General features: G+C 42.8%; 2 protein-coding genes across 4 annotated transcripts in view; one reads left to right on the top strand and one right to left on the bottom strand.

Annotated features, from left to right (window-relative positions):
- Nucleotides 1-5,447, bottom strand: part of MNAT1 (MNAT1 component of CDK activating kinase) — a 224,198-nt gene extending 218,751 nt beyond the window's left edge. Inside the window, exon 1 of the mRNA XM_058739246.1 lies at nucleotides 5,279-5,447. Coding sequence (XP_058595229.1) covers nucleotides 5,279-5,367 — 89 coding nt within the window. The 5' untranslated portion in view covers nucleotides 5,368-5,447. The remainder of the gene's footprint in view (nucleotides 1-5,278) is intronic.
- Nucleotides 5,448-12,769: 7,322 nt separating this feature from the next.
- On the top strand, nucleotides 12,770-25,051 carry SIX4 (SIX homeobox 4). 3 transcript variants are annotated; one of them, XM_058739234.1, is made up of 4 exons: nucleotides 12,770-12,838; nucleotides 13,047-13,891; nucleotides 16,631-17,316; nucleotides 20,704-25,051. In XM_058739234.1, the coding sequence occupies exons 1-4, from the start codon at nucleotides 12,836-12,838 to the stop codon at nucleotides 21,498-21,500; spliced, it is 2,331 nt and encodes a 776-aa protein (XP_058595217.1). In that variant the 5' UTR covers nucleotides 12,770-12,835; the 3' UTR covers nucleotides 21,501-25,051. The 3 variants fall into 3 exon arrangements, with proteins under 3 accessions (XP_058595217.1, XP_058595218.1, XP_058595215.1); XM_058739235.1 differs by lacking the exon at nucleotides 12,770-12,838 and having other exon boundaries at nucleotides 12,965-13,891; nucleotides 16,631-16,860; XM_058739232.1 differs by lacking the exon at nucleotides 12,770-12,838 and having other exon boundaries at nucleotides 12,965-13,891.
- Nucleotides 25,052-25,846: the final 795 nt, after the last annotated feature.

The following is a 25,846-nucleotide window of genomic DNA, read 5'->3' as shown; positions in this document are numbered from 1 at the left end:
CTCTGCCCCCCACCCAAAATAAATAAATAAGGGGCACCTGGGTGGCTCAGTCAGTTGAGTGTCCGACTTCAGCCCAGTCATAATCTCGGGGTTTGTGAGTTCAAACCCCACATCAGGCTCGCTGCTGTCAGCATAGAGCCCGCTTTGGATCCTCTGGATTCCCCTCTCTCTCTGCCCCTCCCCCACTCATTCTCTCTCTCTCTCTCTCTCTCTCTCTCTCTCTCTCTCTCTCCTCTCTCTCAAAAATAAGCATTTAAAAAAAATAAAATTTAAAAAATAAACTTAAAAAAATTAAATTATTAAAAACTTAGTTAATATAACTGAATCCATCGAATTCAATATGCCTCCAGAATTCTGTGAAAGAATTCTACGAAAGACCTGTTTCTTAAAGAAACAGGTGGTCCTGAAAAAAGAAAACAATTCTCCTTTTCTTTAATTAAAACAAAGCTCATCCTTGAACTGGAAAACAACAAACATGGAATCCAATCATCTTTAATGTGCATGTAATCAATCCATTTGAGTGTTTGCTGGATTGAATTGATACAAAAGGGAATATGCTTCCTCAGTTACTAGCAATTAAGAGAGGAAGAATTTTTCATTATGTTTTCACTTCTTTCTGCTTCTGTATTTTTTCCCATAAACAGCAGTCCTAATTAATCTTATCATAATCCTATACTCCTTATCTTTTGCGTATCACTACTGCTACTCACTCTCTTGCCTCCTCAAATGCCTTTGCCAACTTGAGGACATGAACAAATATAAAATCATGTGGTAGCCAGCATCAAGGTGGCCCAGTAATCCCTACCTGATAGTATTCACACTCTTGTGCATACTCTTCCACATTGTTAACAGGGCTGCTCAGTATTAACAAATAAAACAGCACAATGATAGTAATGTCATGTCTGTGATTAGATCATAGAAAGTTCTGGGCTTCTGGTTCTCTCCCTCTCTCATCACAAACTCTGGGAAAACCCACATCATGAGTACCCTATGGAGGGTCCACGGGGAGAAAATGAACCCTCCTGCCAAGAGCCACATGAGTAACCTTGGAAAAAGATATTCAGTCTCAGGCAACAGCCTGAGCAAACCTCTGAAGAGACTATGGGACAGAATCACTCAGCTAAAGTCACTCTCAGATTCCTGCCCCTCGGAAACTGTGAGGGCAGGTCACGATCTCAAGGTTTGAGCCCCACATAGAGCTCTGTGCTGAGTCTCGAGCCTGTTTCAGATTCTGTGTCTCCTTCTCTCTCTGTCCCTGCCCCACTCTTACTCTGTCTCTCAAAAATAAATAAATTTTTTTAAAAACATGTTTTAATTTAAAAAAAGTATTTCACATCAAAATCCATAATGTTGTATTACTTATCAAAACAAGATCAAAAAAATAATAATGCCCAATATCAGCAAAGATTTGTGGCAAAAAGAGTTACCATATTGTTGTTGGGAGTATAATTGATACAACCTTTTTTTGAGAACAACTGGGCAATATTTAACAAAACTTAAAAGTCACATACAATTACACTACTAGGTATTTACCCTATGGCTTGACTGTTATATCTTATGAATATGCCTAAGTGCTCAAAGTGCTAGCTAGCTAGCTACCAAGTTCACTCCAGTGAAAAAACAGAAACATAAAATATTCATCAAAAAGATTCTGGGGGGCAACTGGGTGGCTCAGTCGGTTGGGTGTCTGACTTCGGCTCAGGTCATGACCTCACGGTTCATGAGTTCAAGCCCCCCATCGGGCTCTGTGCTGACAGCTAAGAGCCTGGAGCCTATTTCAAATTCTGTGTCTCCCTCCCTCTCTGCCCTCCCCCCACTCTCACTCTGTCTCTGTCTCTCAAAAATGAAAAAGCATTTAAAAAAACTTAAAAAAAGATTTTGGTTAAATGGGGCACCTCGCTGACTCGGTCAGAGGGGGAATGCGACTCTTGATCTCAGGGTTGTGAGTTTGAGCCCATAGTGGGTGTAGAGATTACTAAAAACACATAAACTTAAAAAAGTGTTTTTTGGTTAAACCAATTATAGTATAACTGAACACTGAACTACCATCCAACTGTTAAAAATAAAGAGGAAGACATATACACACTGATTTATAAAAGATATCCAATATACGAATATTTTAAAAGGTGGGATTTATATATATAATTTATAAACATTATATATATATATATATATATATATATATATATATATATAAATCCCATTTTCCAAGAAAGAACATGATAACAAGTTCATATCAAGAAAACTACCAAGGTGTGCCTGAGTGGCCCAGTCAGTTAAGTGTCTGACTCTTGGTTTTAGTTCAGGTCATGATCTTACAGTTCATGAGACTGAGCCCTGTATCGGGCTCCGAGTTGACAGCAGCAGAACCTGCTTGGGATTCTCTCTCTCTCCCTCTCTCTTTGTCCCTCCCCTGCTCGCACAAGGGCACATCCTCTGTCTCTCAAAATAAATAAACATTAAAAAAAAAAAATTACAGAGGCACCTGGCTGGCTCAGTTGGTAGAGCATGCAACTCTTGACCTGGGGGTCATGAGTTCAAGCCCACATTGGGCGCAGATACTACTTAAAAATAAAATCTTGGGGCGCCTGGGTGGCGCAGTCGGTTAAGCGTCCGACTTCAGCCAGGTCACGATCTCGCGGTCCGTGAGTTCGAGCCCCGCGTCAGGTTCTGGGCCCATGGCTCGGAGCCTGGAGCCTGTTTCCGATTCTGTGTCTCCCTCTCTCTCTGCCCCTCCCCCGTTCATGCTCTGTCTCTCTCTGTCCCAAAAATAAATAAATAAATAAATAAATAAATAAATAAATAATAAAATCTTAAAGGGGTGCCTGGGTGGTTCAGTTGGTTAAGCATCAGACTTCAGCTCAGGTCATGATCTCTTGGTCCGGGAGTTCAACCCCCATGTTGAGCTCTATGCAAACAGCTCAGAGCCTGGAGCCTGTTTCAGATTCTGTGTCTCCCTCTCTCTTTGCTCCTCCCCCACTCGTATTCTGTCTCTCTCTCTCTCTCTCTCTCTCTCTCTCTCTCAAAAAGCGAATAAACGTTAAATAAAATCTTAAAAAAGAAAATTACAGATCATTAGAATTAAAGCTATTATTTTGACATTTTATAGTCTCTTAAATTCATTTAAAGATAATCATTATTGTACAAGTCCTACATAGTAGCCCAAATGACTCCTGTTTTAATTTCATCTCTGCTTAGCACACATACTATTCACAATAATGATAATATAACCAATATATATTAAACAAATACTATATTTGACAAGAGAGACAGAAACTCTACAAAACAATTCCAAATATTTTATATATTTAATCCTCAAACACTGTAATATAGGTAGTGCTACTATCTCTATTGTTCAGGTAAGAAAAATGAGGGGTGCCTGGGTGGCTCAGGTGGTTAAGCAACAGACTCTTGATTTCAACTGAGGTCATGATCTCCCAGTCTTGGAATCAAAACCTGCAGCCGGGCTCCACTCCAGCTCTGAGCTGGGCATGGAGCCTTCTTAAGATTCTCTCTCTCTCTCTCTCTCTCCTGTTGCCCCTCCCCCATTAGCATGAGTGTGTGTGCAAGCACACACGTGCTCTCTGTCTCTCACAAAATAGAAAAATGAGTGCAGGGTGTTAGTAATTTGCCCAAAGCCACAGTTCCTGTAGGGACTGTGTAAAAAATTCAAAATCGTAAGTTTCTTCTTTTATCCAATACACTATATTCTTTTATCCATTTTGTTCATATTTCAAGTCAAGAAAGAACTATAAAATGTGGTCTATACCTAACAAATTAGCAAATAACCAAAATAAATAAAACAATAACTTAATTTTTTAAAGGTTTTATTTTTTAAGTAATCTCTACACCCAACATGGGGCTCAAGCTCACAACCCCAAGATCAAGAGTGTAACACTCTACTGACTGAGCCAGCCAGGCACCTTAATAACTTAGACAATTCTTAACTCTTATGAGAAAGCAAAAAGGACTAAGGATACCACAAAAGCAATTTCTAATTAAAAATAAGTCATCTCAGGGCGCCTGGGTGGTTCAGTTAGCTAAGTGTCTGACTTCGGCTCAGGTCATGATCTTACAGTTTGGGAGTTCAAACCCCATGTGGGGCTCTGTGCTGACAGCTCAGAGCCTGAAGCCTGCTTCAGATTCTGTCTCTGTCTCTCTCTCTGCTCCGCCCCCACTTGCGTCTGTCTCTCTCTCTCAAATATAAATAAACAAAAAAATTAATTAGAAAAAAGTACCAATACATTAACAAACCTTATTATAATCATTATAACTACAACTGACCATGCAATTTATGCTTACCCAAAGACCTAGGCTATCACACTGTAGATTACCCATCACCTTTTGTTTCTAAGAAACCTCAGAGAAACTACAGGAATATATGCTCACCATAATACACCACCTTCAATCCCAAGTGCTTTATAGAACCACGTTTACTGAATCACATGTGACTATAAAAATGTGGCAAGAAACATGCTGACCAATTCCTGCATTTATTCTTCAAAATAAACAAACTTAACCTCCTTCTTTCTCCTCCCCTCCCCCAAAATGGGCGTTCTGAGTCAGACATCCTGTGTTCCAATTCTAGTAGGGCCCACTTAATAAGGACCTTGAGCAGTCTCAGTCTCCTTCCCTGTGAAATGGTAAGGATACTAATACTTACCTCATGGGGCTGTTTGGGAATGAAGTGAGACAATTCATGGTAAAGCGCTTAGAACACTGCCTGGCACATAATGTGCACTCAATAAATACCAGCCACCATTACATCTCCAAAACCGCCAAGAATCTAGACTTACTCCCTTTTAGTGATGAGAATCTAACCCAACTCCATCAGGACAAAATGGTTTATAGACGGTTTTCATATTACCTTACATAATAAATAGAAGTATATATTCACAGTAATTTTGTTTTCATAGCAATTTCGCCCTTTTCAATAAAAACATTTCCGTAAAATTAAACACTCCAATCCCCCAAGCTTTTAACCAGCGGCATGTCTGGACCCCAGCTGTCAACACAGCCTGGAAATACCCCGGCTATGAAGGGGGAAACCTGACAACCTGCTGGGTACTACATCTGGGAACCTGCAGTCCAAAGCAGGCCAGCGCGGCTCGGGGCTACCGTCTGTTTACAGAAACAACGTCACCTTTTCCCATTTTCCTCCCCAGTGTTGAAACGAACGACGCCCTTTTCTCCCCTGAGCCCAGGCCAGACATTTCCCAGCTCTCTCCTCCCACCCTGCGAGTCTCACCCCCATGGAACCCACGGTCTCCCGACTCACAGAGTGTGCCCGCACACATTCACCATCAGCTTCAAGGAGGGGTTCCGGTATTTAGTGGTCTTACACCGGGGGCAACCCTGATCGTCCATGGCGGTTCCCTCCTGTGGATTCTCCCCCGACGCCTGCTTTAGCTACAGCCAGAGCAACCCCAAACCTCCTCCAAGCGGGTTCCTACCAACAGGCACTTGGCTGGGACGGTCCCGTTGCAAATGCGCACCGGCCGGGGCGAGACGCTGCAGCACAAACGTTCCGGCCGCGAGTTTTCCGGTCCTGCAGCTGGAGTTTGGTCTTAGCTTCCGTAGGCCAGTGCACTATCCTAGATTTCCGGGAAGAGCTATTAAAATGTCAAATTGTACACAAAGCTCCATCTCCATGCATGTAGAAGTATTTTTTTAAGGAACTGTGTCACAATTAGGCACATAGATTTCACCTTGTACTGTCTGGAAAGCATTACCATGATTTCAAAGATTTATGCCCTGTGTACATAATCAATAATTCAGACTAGCATTTTCTTTTGAATAATTTGAAAGCCTGTGCTTTATATTCTCCTTTATACTTGCACAGTCATGCAAGCACAAGTTCGCAAATAAAAGTTTGAAAAAGTTACCTATAACAAAAGTCTCTACACCAACCCTAAATACTACAGATTCTCACTAAATTCTGGCATCTGTTCTGCAGAGTCACTTAATTCAAGACTGTCAAGTGTGCTTAACCGGTGTCACCTGGTTCTTACATTTCCCCCCCCCCCCCAACACCCCAACCATATACACTGTATTTCAGCAATTGTAAGATCTGAGAGCCTGAATCTCTTTGGCAGTTGTAAACCACATTCACTGCATTTATCAGGATTGCAAAGAAAGCCTATAAACAGATCTATTAGATAAACTCCTCCCTCTGTAAGGGACACATGTTCATTGCCATAACAAGGATATGTTGATATTTATTGAATAAGTAGAGTGAAGAATAAATGAACGAGCATCAAATACTAGTTCACTGTGAAAAAAATTTTAAGCCAAGCATCATCTTGTAATCTGGTCCAAATTCCATCAGAAGTAGACATGCAAAGTTTTTCAAATTAACCCATACAATGAATACTAGCTATATACACACATGGTGAGTTTAACTTTAGATAGCACTTTTGTTCTTTTCAATAAAAACATAAAAAGCAACATTCCAACTCCCACTTTTTTTTAAGTAGGCTCCACTCCCAACATGGGGCTCAAACTCAGGACCCCAAGATTAAGAGTTGTGTGCCCTACCGAGCCAGCCAGCCACCTCCCAACTCCCACTGTTTTAAACAGTGAACTCAGTATGAAACTCAGTGTGGTAATACAGTTGGGATTTCCATGGGTTACAAGAGGAGGAACCTGACAAACAGCTAGATATGACATCTGGGAACCAGCAGACCACAGGGCTTATATATAGCACTACATATATATATATATATATATATATATATATATATATATATAAGCACAGGGCTTATATTTGTATATAGACATAGGGATTCACCTAATAAATCATGTCATCAGCTTGATCATAACATTGTTCACTAACAGGAGCTAATCAAATAAGTTTACTAAAATAGGCAATACAAATGCTGTGCTGACCTGGAGGCTTATGCTGCTATTGTCTTATTGAAAAAGACCACATCCAAACCAGTCATGTGACTCACAGTGAAGCTCTCTAAAAATAAAGACAACTTTTAGGATCTTAATATATTTTAATAGAACAGGAAACTTACAGTAAAAGAGTGAATATGTTCAGTGAGCAAATAGAAATTTTAGGCAATAATACATTGAGAAGTCATCCACTAATTTGGCATTATTGTTTATTACCACAAGGCACTTTTAATCATGTCCTGGAACAGGAGACCCCCAACCACTTTGTGAATTGGTTTACCTTTCGCCCAAACCTTAACATCAAGGCAAAGAAAGCACTGAAGATTGTGGAAGGAAACATTGCTACCAGCTGTATCCACTTCCCAGGTTGGAAACTACTATCGGAGAAGGATGGTAGCAACAGCTGACTTGGAACTCTTATCAGATGAGCATGATTCTCACAAAGCTAGAGGCAGTAGAAAGTAGAGCTTATAGATTTGGCATCTGACTTCAAGAGAGCTGGATTCAAGTGCTGACTTCATTACTTTGTAATTGCATGACCTCAGGCCTCAGTTTTTCCAACCATAAATTGAGGACAACATAAAGATTAAATGAGATATCTCATTTAAAGTACTCAGCACAGAATAAGAGCTCAATAACTGTTAGCCATTATTAACAGTACTATAGGTATTCTCATCAGTAGTAGTATCTAAAAGAAGCAATGAAATGGGAAGAACCTGGCCTTCGCTTAAATCAGACTGGTTTTTGAGCCAAATTTCTTATCCTCCCTTACCTCAGTTACTTTCTTCCACTTAATACGCTTCACAGGGTTGCTGTAATGATTAAATTACCTGACAGGTACTTATATGAAGGCACTACTACAATGCCTCGTACATAATAGAAACTCTGAAATGTATACCATTATTACTCGTGGGGTCCACGAACATAGAATGATCAGAAGGCTTTCAAGAGGAAAGCCTGGGGGCGCCTGAGTGGCTCAGTCGGTTAAGCGTCCGACTTCAGCTCAGGTCACGATCTCGAGGTCCATGGGTTCGAGCTCCGTGTCAGGCTCTGGGTTGATGGCTCAGAGCCTGGAGCCTGCTTCCGATTCTGTGTCTCCCTCTCTCTCTGCCCCTCCCCCGTTCATGCTCTGTCTTTCTCTGTCTCAAAAATGGATAAAACGTTAAAAAAAAAAAAAAAAAAAAAAAAAAAGGAAAGCCCTGACAGCACCTGAACTCTGATTCAAATGGAACTTCAGTCTTTATAAAACCCACTAAACAATCAGGTTTCCTACATGTCTTAAAACAGCAGCAGCCCATGAGGCACCTGGGTAGCCCAGCTGGTTGAATGCCCGGCTTTGGCTCAGGTCATGATCTCCCGGTTCAGGAGTTCGAGCCCCACATCGGGCTAGCTGCCATCAGCCTGTCAGCCCAGAGCCCGCTTCAGATCTTCTGTCTCCCTCTCTCTGCACCCCCCACCCTGCTTGCACTCTCCCAAAAAATAAATAAATATTTTTTTAAAAAACAGCATCCCAACAGTGGACCAACTGGCCCATTATTTCTCTTCCCAAATCTGCTCTTCCTCTAGCATTCCCATCTCAGTAGATTCTACCTCCTTGGGGCAGTGTTTCTCTCTTGCAGACCCTCTTTCCCAGCCCCAAGGACCCAGGCTGGGCTTTCCCCATCCTTAGGGGACATTTATGGTTTTGTCTCAAGACTAAAGATAGCATCCCTCCCCCTTCTTATGGAAAACAACTCATCCCCCACAGGCTTCAGTGGTTCTTAATGTGCCTGCTAATCACAATCCGGACTCTCTGGCCTAGGGGTTGACACATAACCCTTACTGGAACAACCAGAGATCCTCCTTATATTTTTCAAACTGGCAGTAAAGGGAAAACAGTAGAACCTCTTTAACGGGGCTAGAAAGTGTGAATTAAGAACTACGGGGAGCCCTGGTTCCAACTTTCTGGGGAAAGCCCCTTGGAAAGACTAACTTGAAAGAGGCAGGTGAAATGAGACAGCAGGTCTCTAAGCACAACCAGTTGCGTTCCTGTTTTTCACGTTGTTTGATATTATGTTCCAATAAATTCATCCTTCTGCTGAGTCCAGTCCAAGCGGCCTTTCTGGCTCCTCGGGGAAATCCACATCACCACAAAAACGGCAAGAACGCTGCTACACCTGGGAGATGACTAGAACCTGGCACTCACTCAGTCTCTGCCAGGCTCTTCTCCCTCCACTACCACCCATGAGACTCACTAGGTCCCCTCCTACCTACTGCTCATCTGCATCCTCCACAGGCAGATAGCTTGGTTACTAAGTCCCAAGCATTATATCCAAGGCTCCCTCTCCCAGCCTTAACTTTTTTTCTTCATGAAAATTTGAAAGACCCCAGAAGAGAATTTTGAATGTTTTGGTTTGGGGAAAGTGTCCATCCCTGGGCTAATCAACCATGACCATGATATTACACACGGACTACTGTGTACACAAACCACCGTGAGCACCACTGCAAACTGAGCGTTCCATTCAAAGACCTTCAAAATCTATCTCCAACCTGCCCTTTAAGCTAATCTCCCACCACACAATTACATAAACCCCACAACACAGACATGCTGAATTACTCAATATATTCAGAAATATGCCACATACCTTCACGGCTCCATGCTTTACTCATTTCATTCAATCTTCCTCTAGTGAGCTCTATCCTTGTCCTCTCAAAATTCTTGTCCTTAAAGGCCCAGCTAAAAATCCATTCCCCATTGCCCTTGGCCTCCCAAAATTAGTCTCTTTATCCTCACCACTCCCATACTCTCTGTTGTATTTCCTAATGGATGTGTCTTATCTCTCCCACCATATTTTAAGCTCCTCAGGGTCAGAGACCTCAATATATTCATCTTGCTATCCTTCAGTACCTAATGCAATACCTGTTATTAATCAGGACTCCATAAATATTTGGCAAATGAATGATCCTTCAGAAATGTTGACTACATATCACCAACCATTGATAACTAAATAACAATAGAACACCTCCGGTACCTGGGAGATTACTTTGCAACCTAGTTCCTCAACAGTACCAGTACATAAGCTTTGGAAATAGGAAGAACCTACCAAAACACAGTTATGTAGGCCTTCCCTTTATCCGCCTATCAAGGCGGCCAAAGTCAGCCTTGAAAAAGAACATCTCTGCTCTTGGTGGCAACACCATAAAATATATTTAAGCAAAGTGTAAAATTTTGTGCTGAGCCAGATTTTCTTCAATAGACTAAAATGGCAAAAGATTTCCATATGCTCTCATCACTACCTTCAGGCAGGAAGGCAAAGATACGGAAACAAGCAGGTTGGTTTTCACCTTCACACAAGCCCAGCCTCAATTGTTTTCCCAAATCACAACACTGCTTTAGGCTGCACATCAGTACTGCAGACTCAGTGTTTACAGCATGGCAGACAAAGGAAGTAGAAGTATTCATCAATTTTACAAATCATTTGAAACCAGTGCTCTGAGATGAACTCCATACACCCTGAAGTCTGGTGTTCCATTCCAAAGTTTGAGTCCAGGACTTCCGGTCCCACTTTGAATTGCTGCCAGAATGAGCCTGGGGCTTAGCCTGCTAAAGGAATCCAGAGCCCGGTGTTGCATTTCACTTCTGGTTCTACAGGAATCTCCTCCTGGAGCTATAGAATACCAATGTAGCTATAGGCTGCAAATTCATAAAGGCCACTGCTGCTTCTACATAATCTATTGCACTTGGTGCTCTGGAAGCAAAGGACATACTCAGAAGACATGCAAAAACCCAATACATAGTTTTCCAAATAAATGAACTATATTTAGTTGATAATAAGCCTGAAGAAGATTCCTATGACCTGACCTTGGATCGCCCTATAATATAGTCAAATTAATTTTCACTAGATACATAAAACTGAAAAGTTTACTACTTTGCACTATCAGGAAGAAGATAACAAACATTTAGCAGAGATTAATTACATGCCAGTTGCTTCACGGCACATCTTATCTCATTTAATCCTCACAACAATCCCAGGCACTTTTCATACTCAAGTCGCTAATAAATGGCAGAACTGGGATTAAACCTATGTCTAGCTAGCTGATCCCCAAGTCCACATTTTTTCCACTAAACCATACTATATCCTGTCTACTTTGCTCCGATAAATATGCTTTAACAATTCAAGGAGCAAAATGCCATGTGGTATTCTGGATTGGATTATGAAATAGAAGACAGACATCAATGGAAAAATTGGTGAATCCAAAGAAAGTCTACAGTTTAGTTAATAATATTGCACCAATGTTAATTTGTTTGGAGAAATATATCATTGTAATCTCAAATGTTAATTAACATTAGGGAAAACCGGGTAAAGAGTAGGTGGGAACTCTCCATACTCTTTTGTGAGTTTTCTGTAAGTAAAAATTATTCTAAGACAAAAAGCATATTTTTTAAAATTCAAGGAAGTTATGTACCTCGGATATTGTCCTAAAGCTGGATACCTAACTGGATATTTCCAATGGGGTGAAAACACACGGTCTTTTCTATGACTATGAATTGCAAATCAACCAGAGACATCAGTGCTGGCTTCATCGGGGTAGTACAAAAGCAAGTCAAGTCCAAAATCAAATGACATCTTGGTTGACCAGCAATAAAATGCAGCCTGTCCACGAAAAAGAAAACCTCACCGAGTTGATCATGACAGCAGGTAAGCTAAACAGCTGCTTTATAATATGCCGAAATAGGCAGTTTTGGGTAACTGGGAAGCAGAAACAACACAAGGCCACCGTGAAGGATGATGTTAGGATGATGTCATTAAAGTGTTGGATTTTGAGAAAGAGCATCAGCAGGTGGACCTAACTGACCCACAGAAATCAGAGAAGCAGAGGTGGGTTCATCCTTTTTTGAGTTAAGACCTCATGCAAACCAAGAAAGAGACATAACTGCAAACAGCAGTCGACTCCACCCCCAGGCATTTCACCTCAAACCAGAGGGCAGCCTTCCATCTGTCTATGCTGTTGAAAGGGCTGCTGATCCTGCACTGATCTGGAAGACACCTGCACTTAGAATGGAGGAGTATCACCTTCAGAGAACTATACACACACTTACAGAAAATACGTTCATACAGAATACTTAAATGTTCATGCTTTATAACAATCTAAAGCTTAAGTCTCTTCCACCTTACCCTACTCACTGAGCTAAGCACACTGATTCAATACTCTATATGCTTAGTTGCACCGTGTTGAACACAGTTGTGTTGCCAGCTCTCCAGGTGAGTCAAGGTTAAATGCTTTTTCAAGTCTTCTTGTTTTTGTCTCCTCCGTGGGCTATTTATACAGCTTATTTTAAGATTTTCAAGCACTTTCCCCTTTTTAATTTACCATAAATGTTTCCCCCTGGGAACATTCCCTAGTGACATTCTATTTTGGACCCTTTTGAATACAAAATCCTTGACAAAGACATCTCTCAAAGGGAGGGAAAGGGGACTAGGGACATAGAGAAGCTTCTGAATTGTCTCCTTTGAAATTTTGTCACCTGGATGCTTGACGGTGGTCTCTTTGTTAAGAGTTTAGCGTCCGGACCTTAAGGCCACACTATTAATCCTCCCGCTGGAATCCTGAGGACTCTCTTTGAAAGAGTCTCTTGTCCAGTTTTCAGGCCACATTAGGTAATTTCCCGCCCAGGAGCACGGTCTAAAAAGAATGTCGGTGTTTCCCTTCAGGTATAGGTGCCTGGGGGTCAGGGGAGAAGGAAAGGCAAGGGGTGGAGTGCGAGGCGGGTGATCGACAGGGATAGAAACGGTGTCTCCTCCTCCCTCTGAATGTGAAATAGCCAATGAGGTGGCGCGGCCGGGCCGGCCGGGCCGCCAGTGCCATATAGTATGCAGCAACCCGAGGAGTCACGTTGGGGGAACGGCAGAAAGCAGCTATCCTTTTACACTACTTTGCTCTAGCAGCTATCTTAATGGTGACTGCGTGGCCGGGGGGAAACCTGATCGGCCAGATCCAGCCGAAACCGGGCGGGAGGGAGTGGGCTTTCCGGAGGGGGGGAGGAGGGAGGGAGACGAAGAAGGAGGAGTAAGAGAGGGGGAAAGAAAGAGGAAAAGAGTGCGAGGGAGTGAGGGAGGGAGGAAAATAAACAACAAAAAATGTCCTCTTCCTCCCCCACCGGGCAGATCGCAAGTGCGGCGGACATCAAGCAGGAGAATGGGATGGAAAGCGCCTCGGAAGGGCAGGAGGCGCCCCGAGAAGTGGCGGGGGGCGCGGCGGCGGCGGCGGGGCTGAGCCCCCCGGCTCCAGCCCCTTTCCCCCTGGAGCCGGGGGACGCCGCGGCCGCCGCCGCCAGGGTGAGCGGAGAGGAAGGGGCAGCGGCGGCCGCGGCGGCGGATCAGGTACAACTCCACTCGGAACTTCTGGGCAGGCACCACCACGCCGCGGCCGCCGTCGCCGCCGCCGCCGCCGCGCAGACCCCACTGGCCTTCTCGCCCGACCATGTCGCCTGCGTGTGCGAGGCGCTGCAGCAGGGGGGCAACCTGGACCGCCTGGCCCGGTTCCTGTGGTCCCTGCCCCAGAGCGACCTGCTACGTGGCAATGAGAGCCTGCTGAAGGCGCGGGCGCTGGTGGCCTTCCACCAGGGCATCTACCCCGAGCTCTACAGCATCCTCGAGAGCCACAGCTTCGAGTCGGCTAACCACCCGCTGCTGCAGCAGCTCTGGTACAAGGCGCGCTACACCGAGGCCGAGCGAGCCCGCGGCCGGCCACTGGGCGCCGTGGACAAGTACCGGCTGCGCAGGAAATTCCCCCTGCCCCGCACCATCTGGGACGGCGAGGAGACGGTGTATTGTTTCAAGGAGAAGTCGCGCAACGCGCTCAAGGAGCTCTACAAGCAGAATCGCTACCCTTCGCCCGCCGAGAAGCGGCACCTGGCCAAGATCACCGGCCTCTCCCTCACCCAGGTCAGCAACTGGTTCAAGAACCGCCGGCAGCGCGATCGGAACCCCTCAGAGACCCAGTCCAAAAGGTGAGCGCCAACTTTCCTCCTCCTCCCCCTTCCTCTCCCCCACCCCCTTCCCAGCTTTCTTTTCCTCCAAGTGCTCGCAAACATGGCGCTTACCTTCCCCACCAGCCTGGTCCGGCTGCCCACCTCTCCCCGCCCCCCACCTCTCCCCGACCCGGAGAAGGGGGGGACGGCGGTGGCGAGAGGCGGGGGAACCTCCCTCCTCCTCCTCCCCCTCCCCCTCCTCCCCCCAGAAGTTTCTGGTCGCCCGCCTAGGTCTCAGTCCCCGCCCCCACCTCGGCTGGTCACTGCCGCCCAGTTTCCCACCCCCATCCCGCTGGCTTTGAAGTTGCCACTCTCTCCCGGGGTCTGGAGGGGCGCAGGAGCGTGTGTAGTGTGTAGGCGCCGGAAAGGCAGCCCTCGTTGCCGCCCGAGGCCCACCGAGGCTGCCAGGGCGGGCCGGGGTCTGCACCTCCACCGGGTCTCACCGTCCCGGCGCGTGCACGCGCTCCTTGACCGCCCTCTCCGCGGCTCGGCTGCCCCTCTCCCCGCCCCAGGCCTGCGCTGGAGGTCGCGGTGGCCGCTCTGGACGCTGGAGAGTGTCGATGGGGGCTGGCGTTTCAGAAGGGGGGTTGGGGACGTCGAGGTTTTATGTGACAGAGTTAATCATTCACCCTGCCCGCTGTGGTTCTCTTCGTGGCCGCGGCAACGTGGGGTGTTGGTGCGGCTGGGCTCTGCCGTGTTTTGAAACCTGATTCTGAACTCCTTCGGATCGGATTTCAGCGCCGCCGGGGCAGTGGGGCTGGAGGGCTTGCTTCCTCGGCCCCCCAACCCTGCGTGGCTCCCTCCTGGGACAGCGGTTAGGAGTGGGGGCGCTATCAGCTCCACACCTTCTTGAGCGCCCACCCTGGCGGGTTTCAACTTTTTGACTGGCAGGGTTTTTGACCCCAACTGGTGGGAAAGATCGGGTTTTCCACCTCTATTGTGCGTCCTTTCGAGTCAGACACCTGGAGTGTTTTTGTGTATTGTTGAGCGAACTAAGGAGAAGGTCGCCTGGAGAGATGGTGTCTCCAAGCCACGCGGGCATAAGACAGAAAGAACCCAAAGCAGCTCGAAGGTTCTGCCCAGGGAAGGAATTTGGGAGCCGGGAAGCCCGCCCCGGCCGAGCGAAGGTGATCACCCGCCGCGGCCCGCCCTTGCCGCTCCTGTCCCTGCACCCCCGCCGGCGCCCGAAGGCTCCGGAGCTCCTAGCCCAAGGCAGGGAGGGAGGCGCTGTGTCCGAGCCGTGCCTCCCGGTAACCAAAACAAAACGCGCACTGCGACCTGCGTGCATCCTTCCGCAGACTTGCGGGGACACCCAGAGGAGGCACGTTGGTGACCCCGCGCCTGCTTGTGGCCGCGGATCCCATCGCTTGGAGCCCCGTCGGAATCCTCGGGGCCAGAGGCAGGGGGTGGGGAGCGGGCGTGGCGCTCAGGCCAGCTGCCCTGCAGCCTGCGCTCCCCGGCTGGGCGCGTTCCTCTCCCCAGCCGCACTCTGCCGGCTGCGCGCCTCCCCCCCCCCCCCCCCCGACAACCCCACACCCCCGCCCCCGGCCCAGTTGCCTGGTTTAGGCCCCTCTCCGGATCTACCTCCCACCCGCACCCCTGGTGAGTCACCCTCGCAGACGGCGACGGCGGCTCAGCCTCAGCTCGTAAATCAAAGCGCTTTCTGCGCTCCTGGCCCCGCAGCCCAAAGCCCGGGTAATCCCCTCCCCTCCGCATGAAAGCGAACCGACCGCCGGGCACTGCAGGGATGGGGATCCTCTACAGGGCCAAGTCGCACCAAGCTTCCAAACTGCAGCTAACTGCCCCTTTCTCCCCACCCCGCCCAGCCTCAGTCCAAATGGGAAACCCTATCACCACCCTTCACCCGGATTTGGCGTTTCCTCCCAAGTCGGGGAGCTGAGGAACCCAGTCCTGTCTGGAGCAGAAGGACTGAGGGTGCTGGGGAAGGGGTCTGATGGTTACAAGGCTGCTGAGTGACCCACACCCTTTCCCTCCCACCTCACCAGGGCACTGGATGGTGTATGTTAAATAGGCCCCTATGGCTTCTTTTGGATTCAAAGGCGACTGCACATAACAGTTCTTGGGTTGAAAGTGCCTTTCCTACATCAAGGACAGCCACTTTGTTGAATGAGAGAGTTGTCAGTCTGGTGGAGTAGAAGTTTGGGAGCAGGTGAGAAAATGATCTCTTGTTAACTAACTGGCAAACAAAACTGAACACTTCCCACCTCCTGCTCCTTCGGCAGTTTCATTTACTTCCAAAATCACACTAATCGGAATTGGTTTGAAGGGAGGGGAAGGCGTTCCTAATAGGAAAGACTGACTGCCTCATCTAGTGAGGTCCCCACCCACCCCCCCCGGTGGTATAGGTAGCAGCATAATTTAACAGGAAGGAATAACTTCAGTGCTATGAAAACGTATATATAATTCTTATGAAAATCCTATTAGCTGAATTTACATCTTCCAGATCTCTGGACTTTCCCTGAATTTATTATTGGTAAAATGATTGGGATAGGAGAGTTTATCTTCCCACGTTCTCTGTCTTTATGGTTAGAATCTGCTGAAAGGCCTCATAACTTAAACAAGACTAAAGACTTCCTGCTCTGCTTTCCTAAAATATTGCCTTTAATGGGGTTAGAGGTTGGTTTTCTAAACAAATGGCACTAGGTAGAATGTCATCCCTCTGACCTTCTGAATGTCTTGATTTCCCCTTCTCTGCAGTGAGTCAGATGGCAATCCCAGCACTGAAGATGAATCCAGCAAGGGCCATGAGGACTTGTCTCCTCATCCACTCTCCAGTTCATCGGATAGTGTCACCAACCTCAGCCTTTCCAGTCACATGGAGCCAGTATATATGCAGCAAATTGGAAATGCTAAGATATCATTAAGCTCTTCTGGAGTTTTGTTGAATGGAAGCTTGGTACCAAGTACTTCACCTGTCTTTCTTAATGGTAATTCTTTCATTCAGGGACCCAATGGAGTTATCCTTAATGGATTAAATGTGGGAAATACACAGACAGTGTCACTGAACCCACCAAAAATTGCATCAAACATTGTGAGCAATGGTATATCCATGAGTGACATACTGGGGTCTACCTCCCAGGATGTGAAGGAATTCAAAGTCCTCCAGAGTTCTTCAGCTAACTCCGCAGCCACCACTTCCTACAGCCCCAGTGCCCCTGTGTCATTCCCAGGGCTGATACCCAGCACTGAGGTAAAAAGAGAAGGCATTCAAACAGTGGCTTCCCAAGATGGAGGCTCTGTGGTGACTTTTACTACACCAGTGCAAATTAACCAGTATGGCATTGTCCAGATCCCCAATTCCGGAGCAAACAGCCAGTTCCTTAATGGGAGCATTGGATTCTCTCCACTGCAGCTGCCTTCTGTTTCAGTAGCAGCTTCACAAGGTAAAAGTCTCATTCGGTACCATAATGCACTAGTGAATGTTTTAGCCAGCTGCTGTAAATGACACATTTGGTGAGAGCTGTAGATTGATGTTACTGTTCAGGTACCTTATTGGCTGCCACAGCTGCAGAAGAGCCTTGATTTGTTTCTCCTTCTTCACAACACCCATGTAATATCCAGTCTGGTTGGTTCCCTGGCATCATGGAGATGGGCTTTTATTTTCCTAACATCTGAATGGAAAAATACAGTTCACAGCAAATCTTGCCAGTTCTACAATTATAGAAATATGATAAGTCAGTTGGTGCTTACAAAATAACCCATTGCTTGACATTTTAAGATTAAAAATTAATAATATTGCTAAGAACACAAAATTCGTCAAGCAATTGGTACGAATGTGTACACTTTACCTAAGCATTTTCTATCTGACCAAGGAGTGTTTTAGAAGAGCAAGCTAAAAAGACTGGATCAATTGTGTTTGATCCATGTTCCTCCTATAATTAAAACTATCAGACCTAAAGGAAAACCAGATGAGTATGTGATAGGGTGTCTGTTGCTCTGCATGTATACTCTCCCTCCCCCCCCCCCAAATGTGTGCGTTAGCCTTATTTTATATGTTTGTGGCTTTGCTAAAGGCAGTTTGCTGAAGAACACTGATCTGGAATTCAGGAAGTCTGAGGCTGTTATGCCACTTCTTCACTGACTTGAAGCAAGTCTGGATGGCTCTGTCATTTTTTGTACATAGAAACACGAATGGTGAGAATGGCCATGGAGGTTGCATAGTGCCTTAAACTTAGGAGTGGGGGATGTTAATGCAGGTTTGCCTTCCTGTAAGCAAATCTGAATGTCCAGATTTCTATGAAAGCAAAATAAGTAACTGTCTCCCTTTAAAGATCAACTTCCTATAAAATGGCTTTATCAAAAAAATCTCAACTTATGCACAACTATGACCCACTTCAGCTTATTTGAGGCATTAATGGAAAAAGTGTTGAGTAACTTTCTCTAACATCAATTCTCAGGTAAAATGGTAGGAAAACACAAAACTCCTGCAGCATACCATGTATTTCTTCGTTGTCTCAAGTTATGGAAAGGATTAAAGTTAAATCACTTTCCAACAAAAATATAAGAAACCACAGGGTTTCTTCTCTCTTTAGGAAATTTCCAAACAGTAGATAACAGTTTAAAGACAAAAAGTTGGAGCAAAAAGTGTGGTATGTACATTGGGGGAGAAGAAAAGCAGAAATACTTTTCACGTGTAATCTAGAAATATGCTACCACAGAAAATTATTACAAACTAATAGCTAATTTTTTAAATGGGACATTTAATATGAATAAGAAGAAGCATTTTCAGTTAAAATAGCTAAGATCAAATGACATAGCTGTCAATCCTTGGACTGTCTGGGTGAGTTAAAGGCGTAAGTTTAACCAGATGGGTCCAGGAAGCAGCGTTCCTTTATAGCAATGGTGGACTGCAATTCTCTTTAAAGCATTTGGGGATTCAGCCTTTCTCAAAAACAGATACTCAGCCTTGCCTTAAAATGTGTAGACAGGATAGATTATCTTTTAGTAGTTAGGATTTATATGGAAAAGCAGAATATCTATATCTTTTACTCACTTCATAATCTGAGAAAACAAGGGTGTTTTTTTTCCCTTACCATCATTACAAAGTTGTACTTTGCACCTATGTCCTGTTTCATTTGAATTTTTTTAACTAATTTTGAAATTATTATTAAGTTTATTATAATTCAAGTGCAGTTATACTTACATATCAAGTTTTAGATCACATCTGCTTTTCCTCCTTCATTTATGTGTGTTATAATTTCTACACATTCAAAGATATTGTTTTATTTATATTTAATAGCTGTTGGGGGAAATGTCCTATCATATCCTATATGGTTCTCTCAAAAAATAACTATCGTTTTGTTCACCTATACACAGGCAAACAATTTCACAAATATATACATATAACAAAATAAACATCTATTTCAGATGTTTTTTGTTACAGTTTAGCAGCCAACAAGAATTTTAAAGTATACTTAAGTCAGATTCATTTCATTTGTTTGGCCTGGAACAAACATTCATGTCAGTGAAGAACCCAAACATACATAAAAATGTTTTTTTTTTTTTAACACCAGTATTTCCGTGACAAATACTTTTTAGTGGTTACATTTAATTTAAAGTTTAAATACAGTTTTAGTTTGTTTGAAGATATTCCTTTGCATTTAAGGTGCTTAAAAAGTGGAAGATATAAAAAAACAACCCAGTAACATTTATTTATCAATACAGGTAGTAATATAATCACAATTTTTCTAATTCAAGAAGAGAAATGTTTTGGGAGAATTACTTTTAACGTTGGGCTATCTTCTCAAAATAATAATTTACTGAACATCTAATTCAAGATCAGGGTAAACAACCCATCTGAATAATCCTGTCACAAAATTCCCTCAAGTCTACCTTTCTTACAGTGGCAAGATAATTGCCATCATTTCACTGGGCCTATGTAAAGACTCCAAAAGAAAAGGGTTTTATTTGATGATAGGAGGGAGGGGAAGGCTTTAATTCGTCTGCATTGTCTGAGTTACCTGATTTTGAACTTCTCAGCATTCTACTTATGTTTTGGGGGGTTTTTTGTTTTGGTTTGGTTTTTTTCCTGTTTCTGGTCTCTGTAGACCATTCTAGTGAGAGCCTTAAGATATAAACATTTCAGAGAAGCATTGGCTCTAGTTATTCATGTTAATCTGTGTTTTTAAAAGTACAGTTTATTATTATCATTAATTCTTCCTATCAACTGCACCACTGAAAATTCAGAACTGGCATAACAAAAGAAAAAAAGAACTCTTGAACGTTCTGTTGACTTGATACTTATGGTTAGTTTGGTGAAAGTTTGCAACGTGTCTGTACAGGTTTATATGGTTAACTTCGAGCCCCAGGGCAACTCATTTTATGGCTATTTTCTACTTTTCCATTTATGTCAGTTACTGAACTTGTTCCAAACAAAGGCATTTTATTTTGCATTTGTGTTTCCTAGTTCTAACTGGCAGAACTGGCTACAACTATCAACTGATTGAGAGAAATCAAGTTGGTAATAATGAACCGGAAACTTGACTGAAATTAGAACTTGGAAAAACATTTTTTTCATACTTTGTTTCTAAACCAGTACTTCTCACTCCCACTATGTCATCAGCATTACTAGGGAATTTGAAATACACCTGTTCTCAGACTTACTGAGTCAGAGTCTCAGGAGTAGAGCCTGGGAATCTGTAGTTTTGAGTGCTCAAGGTGATTCTACTGAACCTGAGAAAAATCGTGTGTGTCAAAAAGTCTTTTTTTCTTTCCCTATCAGTTCTATCAGTGATAATCTGTACTTTCTTTTCTTTCTTTTTTTTTTTTAGGCAACATTTCAGTAAATTCAAGCACTTCAGATGGGAGCACATTTACAAGTGAGTCCACCACAGTCCAGCAAGGAAAGGTTTTCTTGAGCTCTCTTGCTCCCAGTGCAGTGGTATACACTGTCCCTAATTCAGGCCAGACTATAGGATCTGTTAAACAGGAGGGCTTGGAGAGGAGCCTGGTATTTTCTCAGTTGATGCCTGTCAATCAGAATGCACAAATAAATGCAAACCTGTCTTCTGAAAATATCTCGGGGAGTGGCCTCCATCCCCTGGCCTCCTCATTAGTTAATGTATCCCCAACTCACAATTTTTCCCTGACTCCCCCTACCTTGCTAAATCCCACCGAGCTAAACCCTGACATTGCTGATAGCCAGCCAATGTCTGCACCTGTGGCAAGCAAATCTACTGTGACATCTGTCAGCAACACTAACTATGCAACTCTTCAGAACTGCTCCCTTATTACTGGTCAAGATCTATTGTCAGTCCCTATGACCCAGGGTGCCCTTGGGGAAATTGTTCCTACACCTGAGGACCAGGTGGGTCACCCCTCCCCAGCAGTACACCAGGATTTCGTCAGAGAACATCGTTTAGTTCTGCAATCAGTAGCTAATATAAAAGAGAATTTCTTAACAAATTCTGAGGGCAAAGCCACAAGCAACTTAATGATGCTGGACTCAAAATCCAAGTATGTCCTAGAGGGCATGGTTGAGACTGTCTGTGAAGACCTGGAAACAGACAAAAAAGAGCTTGCCAAGCTCCAAACCGTCCAATTGGATGAAGATATGCAAGACTTATAAACTTGGTTTCTCTCTTTCTCTCTTTACTTTTTTTTTTTTTTTCTTTTTTGGCATCAGCAGGCAGATCTTTTCACGAAGCCCTGAGGACATAAGGCATTTTCCCATTTACAGGGAAAACACTAGTTTTGTGAGTAAATGAATTCAAGAGACTTTGGATTGATCTGCATGAAGATCACAGTTAAATATACAGGAGTAGAACTGCGTTGCTGCAGCCTTTTTGTTCACATATGTTCTCTTTTAAATAGATGGAGACAAAGGAACAAGATGAAATATATCAAGTCAAAGTGTGTCATTTGGCTGACTTAATATAACTCTAAGGTTAAATGGAACTTGATAGTTCTTTAAAACTGTGTCCACCTGACATCGGCATTAGAAACAGTACGGTTATTTTTGTTTACTTTCACTCCACGGGCATTGATGAGGTTAAGAAGCATACATGGTACTCCATACTATTCTAAGGGTTTATTTTTTGAATATATACATTTCTGTTTCTCAATATTTTTGTGAAAGTCTTGGTTTGTCTCTACACATTTCCAAATGTGCTTGCTAATAGTCCAGTGGGGCTGAGAAAGTTTGCAACTCCACTAAAAACTCTGAAACAAACTTCAGTATGAGTGTAAATATATTAGTCCTATAAGCAAGGATTTGAGGAATTACAGTGAATTTTATTTATGCTGTATATGTTTCTCTTCTACTTCAGACACTATGAACTGAAAAAATGTTTTCTTACTGTTTAATTTATTTTTATTGTTTGAACAGGAAGTGAACATAGTTATTTCCAACAAAGTTTTACTTTTTGTAGGATTTTAAAAGTAATGATTTTTATCAGGAGTCTATTAGGGTCATTATTAATAACACTGAAACAGGCAATCTAACTCCCAATATTGGAATTTTGGTACTTTTTTTCACATCTTGTTCTTTATTTAGCAACTCTCTGATTCATTTGAATATTTTTTCTATAGAATTCTATGTGCCTTTTTACCTTGTGGCCTTTTTATTATTCTTACTAAGGTACAGAAGTGTCAACAGAAGCACTGATGGCTCTTTCTATCCAACAGGGTTATTTTCACCACAAAGTTGCTTTAAATCTGAAGAACTTAAGTTTCACTTATGTGATTATGTATGTTTATGATGCAAATTGATGAACAACTAATTATTGTTGATGCTTTTCATTACAATGAAATACCAATCATAGATTACCATGTAAAATGAATTCTGTAGACTATAAAAACCATTTTAAACTAAACAAAGAATACCTAAGTTCTCTTGAGCAAAACTCTGTCCTGGTGAAACTTAGTTCTACGTGTTTTGAATCAGTTGTTACATTATGACATACAACTATTATTTGCACTATGTTATCATGTCTTGTTCAAAGGTCAATCTTTTGGGGTTTCTTTAAGAAGCTTGCTTGATCATGTGAGCTGTGGTTATAGGTTTTATCAGGACTGAACACAAGATGGAATGATGCAAATTTATGTAGTGAGTAAAGTCTCTGGTGTGTGCAAAGCAAGAAATGTGAGAAAATGATCTCTTCAGAGATGACTTAAAGTTGTTGAACATAAAAGATATTACCAATCTTGCTGTCTTCAAGATCGGAATGAAGAGTGTACTCTTGATCTCTACGTGCCTATCTGCTGAGCATGTGGCATAAGGGCCGTAGATTACTTACCCTTGGTTGTTACTGCAAATGGAACTTGCAGGCATAGATGAAGAGCCCTATCCAATTGTTTCATTAGAGAACTCAGATCCCACCTTCTTCATGGAATTAGTGAATGTTCTTAAACTGCTGAAACTACAGTTGTCTTTCTTTTTTTTTTTTTTACAAAGTCAGGTGTTTTCGAGTTCTCTTCCACTCCATCCCTACTTATACAGCTTGTTTTTTTCTTTACGTGTGTGCTGATCATGTTACTGAGATTAATTATATGGTTCTGTAGTGTAGTTTACATGAAAATGATGTTTTTCCACTTGATGGCTGCAGATATTCAGAATTTTTTGTTCATTATTTTAAAATACCCATCTAATCAGGGAGATGGGAAGGTTTAAAAAGTTATATATATTTTATATATAACTGGAAAAGTTTCATATGTCTTCCAAAAATATAAGCCTCTGTTTATTCACAGTTCTTCCTCTTTTTTTCCCTTAAGAAAAAGGAAAAATAGCACAAAACTTAAGACTTACCTAGGAAACCCATTCATATTCCCAACTTGATGTAATTATACCCCTACAATTACTCCAGGTAGCTACACAATATACCAGGTAAGAATCAATGCACATTATAAAGAACTTATTGTTCTTTTCTATACTTCAGTAAAATAAGGGCCAGTTGGTGTATAGCCCATACATATGTGAATGGAATAAGATAAACCCCATGATCTCCTTGCACAGAATTGCAAATGTTTTTTGCAATACCAAGGGCCAGTCTCAGAACCCTTGGAGTTCATGTGGCAGAATTTCTCTTACATAAACCAATGCTTGAAGATGCTGCAAATGACCCTCAAATGATCCCCAAAGAGGAATCAGAATAAGGGTAAAAACTCTCCCTGCAAACCCCAACCCCTGCTGCTGGCTGTGGGATTTTTGGTGTGAGGCTATCTATGCACTCTATCCGCCAGAATTTGGCATTTAGCTCTTAGTTACATCTAGTAAAGACCAGTTTTATCAATTAAAGAGAAGGTGCATTTGTTCCTCAATCAAGCAAGAACACCTGTGTTGTAGTTGTTTTATAGCTCATGTATATTTATAGTAATGAAAAGACTGAATTGTACACGTTTCAGTGCCTTTCTTGTGTTATGAAAGGCAGGTAGACGTTATAGCCATAGATAAAAATTCGTAGTTAAATTGCACACTAACCTTAAATCTCCCTGTATATGCCCTTGCATTTTGCATGTCAAAAGTTGGATTACTGGGCATGTGTTGAAGCCTGCCCTGCTACATGTTAGGCAAGTGTGCATTAGTACATAGCCAGAAGTTCTTCATTCTTTTACAATGTTTTTGACAGATCATCTCATCATAAAAACATAAATAATTCAGGAAATTTGTGGGGAAAAGAATTACATTTTACAAAAGATGTTTCAAAGTCTTCCTAGAACTTAGATGATAGAGCCTAACAGTTACTTTGTATCTAGTTGATACATTTCATGTTAATTTAATATCACAGTACATTTTATTAATCAAAATTATGTAGCATGTGACTCTCTTGGCTTTCAGGGTTCTCAATTTTTGTTCTTTTGTTGCATGTACTGTATGTTTAGAGGAGACCAGTTATATACTCAATATGGTTTTACTGTGCCTTACACAAAGAGAAAATCTATACAGAATGTATATCATGGGGTGGGGTAACAGAGTCTCTACTGCACTGTTAGGTGATGGCACACAGAGCATGTCCCAGAACATTTCTGTGCTTAATTACCCAACCAAAGAGATCTAAAGTATGTATGTTGTACTGTAATAGGGGTTTATGCCTGGACAATTAAGTGTTTTATTTGTTTTCTGAAATGATGTGAACTTATTTTTCTAAACACTATGCTAAATAAACTTTATATTTATACATACCTTGTGTTTAAAAAGTTATTTATCCCTGGAAAAACAGAGAACAGGAGGGAAAAACAAAAACCCACACAAACATTTCATAGGCTGGCAGGTACAAGGACAATAGGAGTCACTTTAGAACAATCTCTATTGGTCTTTGTATAAAATTATGCAATTCACTTAATTGTACTTCATACTCAGAGCTAAATTAGCTTTCATCTTCCTTAAAGGAAAGGAATGTGTCTTATTCATTGAGGTGTTCCAAAATCTGACCCTCATTCTCTATAAGGTATAGTGGAATTAAATTCAATGATCCAAAGACCTTTCCATGCCCAATCTTACTGGAAGAGCTCGATATAATCCATCTTTAAAGCATTCCCATTAGCCAAAGTCTGGTTCCACTGCAGTGGGGTCCACCAGTGGTTTGGCATAAAGTTATGGACACAACTGCGCCACTGAGTATGTAAATGACTTGGCCCTGCTACAGTTTGATCCTACTTTTAAAATTACATGACCTCTGATTCTGTATGCCTCCCACACTGAAATGAAGAGGAGTTTGGATAAAGGAGATTGGACCAACTGTACAATTATATTCCAAAACTAGTTAAAGCCATCAAATTAGTTTCAGATATGTCTAGACTTTGTTATATTCTTGTCATTCACTTCATTTCTTTAGTAATGTTCTGTGTAGTTAAGCCAGTTACAGCGAACAGTGTCTCACTGAGTATAGGATCAGAGTATTGTGGAGTAATTACATTTTATAACACCTTAACGAAACAAATATTTTAGAACACTTGACAGGTCACATAAGTACTTCA

The sequence above is a fragment of the Neofelis nebulosa genome, chromosome 7, assembly GCF_028018385.1.
Source record: "Neofelis nebulosa isolate mNeoNeb1 chromosome 7, mNeoNeb1.pri, whole genome shotgun sequence".
Lineage (NCBI taxonomy): Eukaryota > Metazoa > Chordata > Mammalia > Carnivora > Felidae > Neofelis > Neofelis nebulosa.
This window is presented reverse-complemented; position numbering and strand designations above follow the sequence as displayed.